The 11,605-nt window shown below is 43.9% G+C and overlaps 1 protein-coding gene across 1 annotated transcript; it reads right to left on the bottom strand.

The window, feature by feature from the left end:
• Positions 1-221: 221 nt before the first annotated feature.
• On the bottom strand, positions 222-6,872 carry six7 (SIX homeobox 7). Its single transcript, XM_063186802.1, has 3 exons — positions 6,465-6,872; positions 768-931; positions 222-450 (listed from the first exon to the last, which is right to left on the bottom strand). Exons 1-3 carry the CDS (start codon positions 6,870-6,872, stop codon positions 222-224), a joined length of 801 nt encoding a protein of 266 aa, XP_063042872.1.
• Between the last annotated feature and the right edge of the window lie 4,733 nt (positions 6,873-11,605).

Below are 11,605 nucleotides of genomic sequence, written 5' to 3'. Positions count from 1 at the left end.
ATAAAAAATAAGTGGGAGCAAAAAATCCTAGTTGCAGCGGACTTTTCTCTCCTTTTATCTGGCTATTTATTGGTCCTGCTCCCAGGTCAGACGCTTGGATGAGCTTTTACCTACAATATGAATGAGGTACCTGGGGCACAAGTCCAAGTACAGAGGAAGAGGTATGGGTTAGGAGGACACAGTACGAAGGATTTAAGGATCCAAAAAAAAGAAAACGTATTTCAAGGCTCAAACTCGTCGTCACTGCTGACGGAGATGTCCGGGCTGGAGGCCCTGGTCCCCCGGGGCCCGGTGCCCGAGCTGCAGTCACTGGCCGGGGGGCTGCCGGGGCCCCTGCGTGGGGAGGGCGAGGAGGAGGACAGGTGGTGGTGGTGATGGTGGTGGTGGTGGCCCTCGGAGGAACACTCCGGAGAGCTGCCCGACGGCATCAGGCTGGGGTCCTGCTGGAGTCTGGAAGAATAGGGGAGGGGGAATTACTTCATGATATCAATCAATCAATCAATCAATCAATCAATCAATCAATCAATCAATCAATCAATCAATCAATCAATCAATATTAATATAGCACATTATCATGTATGTATATTACTCATTGCCATGAGTCGGAAATAGTCTACTTCATGTTTTAATACTAAGTGGGGCGTTGGCAGGCCTATGATGAGGACGAGGGGCGTTGGGAGGCTTCTTATGAGGTCAACAGGGGCATTTGTTTAAAAAAAGGGGTTGAGAACCACCACTGACGTAAAGCACTAAGCGGCATCGCCCACCTGTTCTTGGCGGAGGCGGCGCGGTCCCTCTGCCGGCGGTTCTTGAACCAGTTGCCCACCTGCGTGGGTGTGAGTCCCGTGGCCTGGGCCAGGTGGCGCTTGCGGGACGGGTTGGGGTACGGGTCCTGGAGGTACCACTCCCGCAGCAGACTCCTAGTGCGCTCCTGCTTCACAAGGGACAGGGAACACACACCACGTGACGTGAGTATGGGGGATCATGTAGCAGGTAACTGAGGCAGCACAAGGGGTTCCCAACCCCCTTTCCCAACATTGAACTCACTTGAAATGTTCACAAATGTTCAAGGCCCGACCACCCTCTGACCCAATAAACCATAAAACTCAAATAATAAATCAACAGCAACACATACACACACACACAAATATATGTTTAAGTAATAGAAAATGATCTCAAGACCCACTTTTATTATTACTACGTCAATAAAAATGTCCACTAAAAAACGAGGAGGCACCATTGTGGTGAATGTGTATCCTGATTATCATCGACTTTCAAATCTCTTCGAGACTTGGTCTGACCAAGAGCATAACAATTAATATTTCCCAAACGTCATGGTTGACCCGCCTCCCTTGGTTTGCTAATGGTTGTTTGCTTCTTGACAAAGTGGGAGTAGTTCCTGTATTTTCGGGAACTCAGAAAGTACTTGCATTGCTCTTGACCTGACTAGTAGCAACGCTGAAGGTGTTGCGTCACTAGGAGGGCACGGCCTGGCTAGTGAATGTGTGGACTCTAAAAAAGAATTAAGTATTGAACAAGTGAATCTCAGGACATATGGGGGGGGGCTATCAGTGTCTTGCCCGGGGCCCTGTGTGTTATTGTTCTTAAAGAGGTCTCTACTTCCTCTCACCTCCAAACACAGCAGCGTTCTCCCTGCCTCTAATGAGATCACTGGGTTAGGACTGGTAGGCAGGATTGGTGACAACAAGTTGCAACTATTTAAAACACCTGGCATGGCGTTGGGAAAGGGGTGCCTTAATCTTCACAGAGAAAATAATAGGCCAATCTGATTAAAGGCGTATTTATAGACAACCAGGTGCCAGAGCAAATGTTCGAATGATTGGCTTTGACTTCAGTAGCAAGGTTAGACCAACAACAACCAGGCAGCCACACAATACAGGTTTAGGACGACACCTGAATCTTCAGGGTGCAATAACAAATCTTGTCAATGGAGGGCGCCAAAGGCCAAATTGGAGGATTGGAGTTGGGCCATGTCAGTAACTCCACTCCAGAGAGGATTGCCGGGATGGTGACAAGTTACACAGTTCATCTTGTTTCCCCTGCATGGGTGTGATTCCTGTCTGAAGTTATTATTGTACACACAAGTCTGTTAATTCCCTCCACACCAATCTATCCTGCCACTGCTCCAGAAATGCACACCAGGCAGACTCAGTAACTTTGTTAAAGGAGTACTGTGCAATACTTCTAGCAGTTTTTTTCCAGACTTCATGCTGCCCATTCAAAAAAGTTAGGGTTTTCATGGATAACTATTAAGAAAGTCTGTAATACAGTATGTCTGATGCCAATATCCTGTCTTTTGAGCGTGTTGAACTGTTTGACTACTTCCTACTGAGACTGCATATTGTGACAATGTGTCGTTATATCCATGATTGTGAGTGTGTTTCTGTGTGTGCATGTTGTTTGTGCGACATTCAGATGGTAGAAAGGGGACTGTTGTCGTGTTCAAAAGCAATGTGTGTGTGCGTGTGTGTGTGTGTGTGTGTGTGTGTGTGTGTGTGTGTGTGTGTGTGTGTGTGTGTGTGTGTGTGTGTGTGTGTGTGTGTGTGTGTGTGTGTGTGTGTGTATGGTGGCAGATGTGAGACACAGGAGTCGGCTCAGCCTCGGAGCTTAACCTGGTCATCACAGGCCAGGGCGGGTCGCACTTCAAGCCGGTTACTGGTAGCAACAGCTAAAGCTACACACTCTGGTAACATCAATTTCAAGCACCAGCTAAACAATGTAACAACACTAATTTGATTTTCAATCTTGCATTGTGTAAGAATGCTCTTCCCTGAATGCAAACTCTGCAGAGCGGAGAACTGACAATACATCGATAAAACTGAAAAAGTCAGCTTCAACCAGGATTTATCTGCTTCTTAATTTTTTTGCGTAACATTTCGGGTGAAAACCGTTCTTCAGACGTCTCCAAGTAATGAATAAAAACTTGTATACGGGAGTCCCCGAGAATTTTGGATGTCAAAATGGGTTCCCGGGCCAAAAAAGATTGGGAACCACCGCGCTGTCTAATACCAGTCTAATACCACACTACACAAATTTGGAGTGGTGCGACAGTCTGTAGTTCTCTGAGAGACAACTCTACTTCCAACCTATTGGTTGGAAACTATTTGGTATGAATGAGTAGTTGGTTTTACGCAACGCGGCTACTGCATACGTCAAAACAATAGCCCTGTTATCCCTTGTACTTGCTGCTTTTCTATGACCTTTCATGTTACTATACAATTACTAACAACTATTACAAAATATTTCCTCCATACGAACTACCCATCTAAATACAAGCGTTCACTCTACACAGCGCTGTGTTGTACAACATCACACCCTGACTCCTATCATGTCATGTAACCCGTGACCTGGTTAACCGAGAAAGAGGAAAGGTTAAACCGTGATTTGCTTTTGTAAGTGGATGTCTCTTACTACTACTCCAGTGTGACACACAAGTGTCATAACACACAAAAGACTGGCTATTATGTTGCTTATACAACACGTGTCAAAACGGTTGTACAACACACTAGAATAGTGATCCTTTATTGTCATTGTACACAGTACAATGGGATGACCTTCCTTCAAGGCGCATACAACAGAGTCTAAAGTTATAAATGACAGAAAACTACAATTATAAAAATTACAACTATAAATAATAGAAAATTACAAAACTATATACTATGCTATTGTGTAGGGTAGTACTGACTGATTGTCCTTCCTGACTGGGTACGTTCTTCCTATAAAGACCAACGTGAGTCGAGCTGTCTCTAGGGTGCTTCTTCAGGCATGGATGAAGGTGTAGGGCAGTGTTTCTGAACCTTTTTGAACAAACACCCCCTTGACCTCATAAGTCTGACAATGCCCCCTTGACCTCATCACAAGCCTGCCAACGACCCCCCCCCCCCCCAGTATTAAAAAATGAAATAAACTAATGCCCCCCATTTGCAGCTGAGAGCCACCCCCCTTTCATCTGCCTCCTTCTCAACGCCCCCCGAGAACTCCTTAACGCCCACTGGGGGGATGTAGAGTGGAAACGAATGTATCTAGGTTACCCATCACTGACTACATAATTTTCAGGTGTACTCCCTGACCACTGAACTCACTAAGCCATCTCCACTCACAACCTGCCTGCGCTTACTGTAGCCTCTTAAATTACTGCAGATGGGGTCGCCGGAGTCCTATTCACTATTTGCTGGAAACACTCAACTACGTCATAACAACATTGCTATGACATTACCGAGAGCCTTAAGTAACAGATTAAGACATAGCCATTACAAGTTTGGTGACAGTGAGGTTATAACATAGACTAGACTCATATATAACTCTATATCCTGTTTTTTTCTTTTTCACTTTTAATACTACATCACGGTTCGTTGCTTCGTTGCTTCTTGGTTTAATCTTCTTGTCTATCTCAACTAAAAGAATATGTTTGTATTTTTGTTAAATCTGAACTTTGACCTGTCTTAATGCCTGTTGTGTGTATGTGTCTCTACAATGTTCATTGTCTGGATTATGTGTAAGATATTTGACACCTGGATTTTCCCGTGGGGATCAATTAATGTAACTCTACTCTACTCTACTCTATTTTACTGTACTCCTCTCTACTCTACTCCTATCTACTCTACTCTTCTCCTCTCTTCTCTACTACCCCTCCACACATTTGTAATAGCTTTCTTACAATAGCTTCTTTCTTCTGTATGTCGCTTTGTACCCAAGCATCTGTTAAGTGTAATGCAATGTCAAGTAATGCAGAGTTCATGTACCAGGGCTACAAATTAACTATTTCTTATCATTAGCGAAATTTGGCAATTACGAGTATGTTGATCATATTGGCCAAACAAACACTCACTATCAATCAAAGTGGCTAGTGGGCATTTTTTTCTACCAGCCAAACTGAATTTTCATCAGCGTTTGGCAATTTGGCTAGTTCATTTAGAGCCCTGGTACATACACGACATATACATAGGACAGAGAGTTCACTTTCCACCATATGCCCCCTCGGTATAGCACCAGTCCAAAGAGGTGTTATATAGCACACATATGCTATGCCATGACATTTACTGTCAGTGTAGTTGGCATTAGGGCATTAGTAATGGCATTACCGTATCTACGTGACAGGGAAGGCTTAGGTTGTCTAAGGCCGCATTAAAGCTTACTGTCTTACTTTCCGAGTCAGACGTTAAACACCTCTGTGGGTCTGTAGGGGATTTGGAGACCAACTGTAACCCTGATGCTATGCTCTGACAACTGACACGACACCAAACTACTCTACTGTAGTAAAGTCGTTATGTGGATCTCTGGGCTTTACAGAGCAACTGTAACACTGATGCTATGCTCTGACAACTGACACGACACCAAACTACTCTACTTTATCTGTAACTAGGCTAACTATACAAGATCAGGAAGTAAAGTCATTAACTGGATCTCTGGGTTTTATGGACCAACTGTAAGACTGATTCTATACTCTGACAACTGACTAGACACCAAACTGTACATGGTCCATCCTCCATCCTCAGGAGCCTATTTAATAACGCTGCTACATTATTACAATGTAGGCTAATAATGTAACTGGGGGTAAAATGTCTCTACTGTATCATTACACTGTATGTAGCCTATGGCAAGTTACATACCATTAAACTGTAGATGCAAAAATGTACAAGAGCCAATCTCATAGTAGGCCTACAGTATTTCATACTGGTAACCGATTGTTACTCTGTTAAACAGGTGTGGTGATCTGATATGTAGGCCTACATTATTGCTTATTATACGTACAGTATTTTAGGTTACTATATACATATGCATACACTATTTCAAGTTATACATTATGTGTGTGTAGAGAGCGAACAACAAACCAATATACAATTTTCGGTGACATATGTGTTGCAGACGATAACATTTTTTTTTATCTTATCGACTGATGGCCTTGTAGCCAACATGTTTACAAAGGGCCTACTGTGGACAGTAAAACCTATTCTGAATCTGAGGTGCTGTTGGTTGGAATACAGTGTGAAAGCTACAAAAGAACCAGGCAAGAAAAAAGATGCACATTTGAGCTGACTATTTTGGTAATTGGTTATTTGGATAGCATGGTGATAATGTTGAACTTTGGACTCACGTTTGTATTGCTTGCTAACTGGATCACTTTCACGAAAACTGCACTGTTATCTTAACCATAAAAACACAATGGGTGGTGTCTCAGCACGCTGTGGTTTTGTTATTCTGAAGTGGAATAAACAAATCACGATACAGTCTACTGCTGTGGGCGTGAGCGACACAGACAGCAACCTACAATGTAGCTTCTGCGTGCCAGTGGTAAATGATGATGCATAAGCTCAAGCAAACAGTTATGGCAAATAATGGCTGCAATATACAATGTAATCACTCCCTCCCATGTACAGCATTGTCATAAACATCATTTGGAAACGTTGCCTTGGTGTTGGCGTAAGCATACGTGGCAAGCTCACCTTGAAACAGTGCGTCTTCTGCTCCCCGTCCCAGATGGTGCGCGGCAGAGGATACTTCTTGCGGATCCGGTACTTCTCCACCGGCCCCAGTGGCCTCCCTCGCAGCCGCTCCGCCTCGCGATAGTGCGCGTCCAGCCACAGGTCTTGGAGCTTGGCGTGCGACTCCCGCGTAAATCGGTGGCTCTGCAGGATTTGATAGAGCGCCTCGAAGTTGCCGGTGTGGAACGCCACGAGGGCCCTGGCGCGCATCACCGACTCGTGTCTGTTCAGGGCCTCGCTCGCGGAGCCGGGCACCGCTGCCGGGAGCGACCAGAGAAAGCGACCCAGTCGCTCGATATCCCCCGTCTCCTCCAAGTTCTCACACACGCGAGCCACCTGCTCGGGTGTAAACATCGGCAAGGGGAACATGTCCAGTCCTGACCTGAATTCTGAGTTTTAAAAACAACACCTATGCTTTTAAATCAATAATTTATAGAGATAATTATCATCAAACATCAAATATCTGGAAGAATGTACACATCAGTCCACATGCTTGAGGAACAGGCTGTAACTCCACTTCTCACAGAGACCCCATATGCCCGTTTCTCTTGTGCGTAAAAGCCAATCTCAGTCGTGTTTCTCTAGTGCGTAAAGCAAATCTCAATCTCGCTCTTAGCTGGTGACTGCCAGACGTGGTGGTGATCTCGTACTAGTAAGGAAGACGAACCATGAGTCAAGCGGTATTTATATGGGGGATCGAATTAGCATCTTTGTAGTTGTTTTGAGGGGGGATTACGGGGCCCGGTCATTAGCCACTTAGCATGTGGAGGAGTGGTAATCTGGCATACAGGGCATTTCCCCAGTGGGCCGCCAGTCCTCATGGGCCTGGCACAGGGTTGCCAGATTGGTTGGTTTCCTGCCTTTTAGGATGATCTCTATGGGTGAATTAAAAATATATTTGGTGGTTTTTTCTGTAGAGGTATCAGCATTGAAATCTATACAATGTAGTGCAAATCTAATGGGATTTCATGCAATCCAGACGGATTTGAGTATTAATTGGGCTGGAAATTTGGCATATCTGGCAACCCTGGCCAGGCAGAGCTGTTCTTTTTTTTGGGTGGGGGGAAGACAATTTATAGATTGGAGTTATAACTTAGAGTCTTATTTATATGCTTTAGTTTAACTGCAGACACACTGCAGATTGATCAAACACAATTTCAAACTTCTGTGCTATGTTGCATAGATTTTTGATGACAAAGTACGCTTGAATTGAAAAGTTATTGTCTTGAGTCAATTCGGATATACGGTATAACGGAAAAGTTCTCTATATATCATGGGCTGGACCAAGCCAAAAATGCCCGGCTAGTATTTTCTTGGTTCCAGTCCAGCCCTGGCCACTTAGGATGGGATGGGGTGGGGGGAGCCTAGAGGTGACTGGAAGATCAGATCAGCTTGTGCAGACTTTAAGCCAAGGCAGACATTAACTGTCAGGAGCGCTAACAACGACATGATTTAATTGGTTTGATTAAAATGGAAACAGAGGCCCGGTTAATTATAGCTCAGTCGTGGCTCTGTAGGTCATAGGTGGCACACCAAACCCAGTACCCTAGTACAGTAGCCTACTTGGTAACCTGTTGCTTGGTTAATTTCATAACTTGCCTGCTGTGACTCCACCCCCCATTTTTAACAGGCCTATCTTATTTAATAGGCCTACCCTTATTTTAAAAAAAAACTCTACTTCTCCTGCATTTTTTTCTTTTATTCCAGGACTTCAGTGTGTGTGTCCAAAGTGCTGCAAAATGACGTATTTCTGTCTAAAATACTGCACACACTTCTTACACGTCGTATACTTCTTATAAACTTCTTATACACTGCAGCACACACTTTTTATATAAGGGTATACGTACACACTATTATAAATTAAATAAAAATAAACTTTTAGCTATGCATGGCCAACAGGGGTTACGTGCTGCTACTTGATAACCTGAGTCTGACCCACCTGAGACTGCCCTGGACTGTGCTGTAGGCCTACTGTAGTGTGTCACAAGCCATGGTCTTATTTGCAGGTCTTAGCCTATAGCTTTTTCTATAAGTTAAATGTTTCACATGTTAAATGTTGAAAATGTTACATGTTTCAATTGTTATGTATTACTCCATTACTTCATTATCAGACCACTTTTTACTTGCATTCTATATTTTGTTAATGTCAGTCCTGTGTATGTCCATGTCTTTGCATGGGGTAGAGAGAAATGTCCTTGTGTTACCTGTGCATATGAAGAAACTGACAATAAAGCTGCAGCATGACTTGACCGGACTACCAACAGCCCATGAACATCATCATTGGTTAACTCATGAACAATAGCTAATATTAAATGTGTAACCTACAGACTTACATGTTGAGTCTCACAGGTTGCTGAAAACAGTCTCCAAGAATAACCCTACCAGACAGCGTATCCATGCATCCCGAGTTACTGTGCGTGCCGCTTTAATGGGTTTTGCTCCTGTAGCCAAATTCTGGGGCCACGACGACAATGTGCCATTACATGCAAAGCTAAGCAGCCAGACACCTGCTGGTCACCAAGAGCAGCAAGGCCAAACGGTGGACATTCTGGGTTAACTCATGTCGACATTGTAACCTCTATTCTGCGTAACTAATTACACTTTGACTAGCTGGCTTAACTAACTAAGTTATTAAAAAAAATGTAAAACAAAAAAGCAACAGGTGATCCTAGCGCTATGGTGGTACCCAGCCGCTGACAGCCTATTATGGGCCCAAGACAAAATCATTTGAAAGGGCTCCCAGTCCCCTCCCAATACATACAATGTAAGTAGGACAATATTCTGGGCCCCATCTCTCCATGGGAAATTCTGGGCCCCATCTCTGCCTGTGGCGTGCCCAGGACAACATACCCGTTGGTCCCTCCCTGTCAGCCGCACTGTGGTGCTATACCTGGTCAGGGCGTCTGCTGGCAGCCAGGGCTCATGACATTAGAGAATGATCCTAAGCTGAAAGGTTAGTGTCGCGACACACAGGAGTAGCCGTCGCGAATCTGTCCTTGCCTTGCGCTCACTCGGATAACTTGGCATGCAGGGTCACCTGTATTAAAACAGTTGGCTCAACAAACGGGTTATTCCTTTCCGCCGTGGCCTACTAGGTCCTTAGATTAGACTAATTCAACCAACTGTTGCAGGGTTACTGCTGCGCTACTGCACTAGGCTAATAGTGGACTGTGAGTTAGAATAAGAAATCTTTAGTCATTATCGTGAAGTCGTTATATATAAATAATGAACAGAAGAGTCTACATGTTTTAAACAGTATCTATTTAGTGATGGCACATGTGTTTATTTAAATAGGCCCATATCGTCTTTCTACTCATCATGGAGTAAACCAGTCATTTCACTGCAAGTCGTATGCCTTCAGGGTATTACTGTGGTATGGGATGAATCAACAATAATAAATGAATAATGTATGACTCTATAATAAAAAGTACTCTAATACTATAATAAATAACTACTCTACTGACTAGTAGTCCAAGAGGGATGGCTGTAGGCTTTTTTTATTTGCCCTTGTGTTGTAAGCAAAGCCATTGCATGACTATCAGGCTTTAATACCTACCAGAGATTGTTTTGTTGCAAGAGGTTGCAGTCAGGTAAAGGGTCAGCGGATTATTGTTAAGGTGAATGGGCTAGGTTTAGCCATTCCATACCGTATAATCTGCCTCGGGATGGGGGATCTTGCTGGGAAGGACAATAGAGCTAAACTAAGGGGACAATGAGAGAGAGAGAGATAGAGGGTTACATTTGAGGACATGTATCGGGCTTATAGTCTAAATATAATTCATGAGTGGACATCCATATGGCACTGATGATGCAGAGGACTGTTTTTCTACTTAAATTTAAAGCTTAAAGCCCACCTGGGAAACTCCAACTCCCATTGTCATTGTGACACAGCACTCCACAACACACAAGTGTTCACTGCACACAACGAAATTGCATTTATGCAAGGGGGCAGCCCCCAATGGCGCCCCACGGGAGCTGTGCGGCAGGACGATGCTATGCTCAGGGTACCTCAGTCATGGAGGAGGATGGGGGCAAGCCCTTGTAAATTTCTCTCCCCAACCTGCATTATTTTTCATTGATGCAATCACACATTTATAAACCTGTGCAACAACAAAAGAAAACACCATGGTGTGCACAAACACACACACACACACACACACACACACAGACACACACACACACACACACACACACACACACACACACACACACACACACACACACACAGACACACACACACACACACACACACACACACACACACACACACACACACACACACACACACACACACACACACACACACACACACACACACACACACACACACACACTGCTACTCCTCTCCCCTTTCAGTGATCTGTTTAACACTGGGAGTGCAGACTTGACTGCAATCTGCTTAAGTTATCCCAGGCTGATGGAATGGGATAAGTTGCGACTTGGAGGTGGAGAGTTGGAGGGTGCATCTGTGTGTGTGTGACAAAGACATACAGTGATTATACACACAGAGACACAAAAACACCCTTAAGTAAGACAATCTGGTCGTCTGAGTAGCACATATTTAGCCCATATTGGGGAGTTTGCAGAGCTTACAGAGCTGGGGTTTAGCGAGTGACACAGACGGGTAGACAAACAAACAGACAGTGTTGGGAAAGTTCATTTTCTACAAGGAAGTTCAGTTCACACATTTCAAAATGAACTAGTTAGTTCATAGCTCATAATTGTTTATAGTTTATAGTTTGTTCCTAGTTCCAAAAAAGAATGAGTTCATTGTTCTTTTTGCTAGAGGTTGTTGTGCGCTATATTATTCAATATAATTACCAAAGCCCATATAATGCCACAGACCTCAATTATTTTATCATAATTTATTTTCACCTGAATACTAAGGGAAGGTGGTACCGTGTTAGAATAAGGCACATGTACTGTAGTTCGTTTGCAGGCACCAGAATGAACTCGTTCATAGTTCGTTCATCAGCCACTAAGTGTGCATTCAATTCACGTTCTCCCGAAATATGAACTAGTTCATGAACTATAGTTCATTGAACTAGTTCAGGTACAACACTGCAAACAGACACTTCAGATGAACAAAGGTTGATATACAT

The sequence above is a fragment of the Engraulis encrasicolus genome, chromosome 21, assembly GCF_034702125.1.
Source record: "Engraulis encrasicolus isolate BLACKSEA-1 chromosome 21, IST_EnEncr_1.0, whole genome shotgun sequence".
Classification (NCBI taxonomy): Eukaryota; Metazoa; Chordata; class Actinopteri; order Clupeiformes; family Engraulidae; genus Engraulis; species Engraulis encrasicolus.
The sequence above is the reverse complement of the archived record's forward strand: the minus strand, read 5'-3'. Positions and strand labels throughout refer to the sequence as shown.

What these genes read in the sequence shown, in the direction of transcription:
- six7 (XM_063186802.1), bottom strand. Translation starts at nt 6,872, where the DNA reads ATGTTCCCCTTGCCGATGTTTACACCCGAGCAGGTGGCTCGCGTGTGT. An exon ending in AGAAGACGCACTGTTTCAAG is followed by an intron (nt 932 to 6,464) that starts GTGAGCTTGCCA and finishes CTTGTGAAGCAG; the next exon opens with GAGCGCACTAGGAGTCTGCT. An exon ending in GCCGCCTCCGCCAAGAACAG is followed by an intron (nt 451 to 767) that starts GTGGGCGATGCC and finishes CTATTCTTCCAG; the next exon opens with ACTCCAGCAGGACCCCAGCC.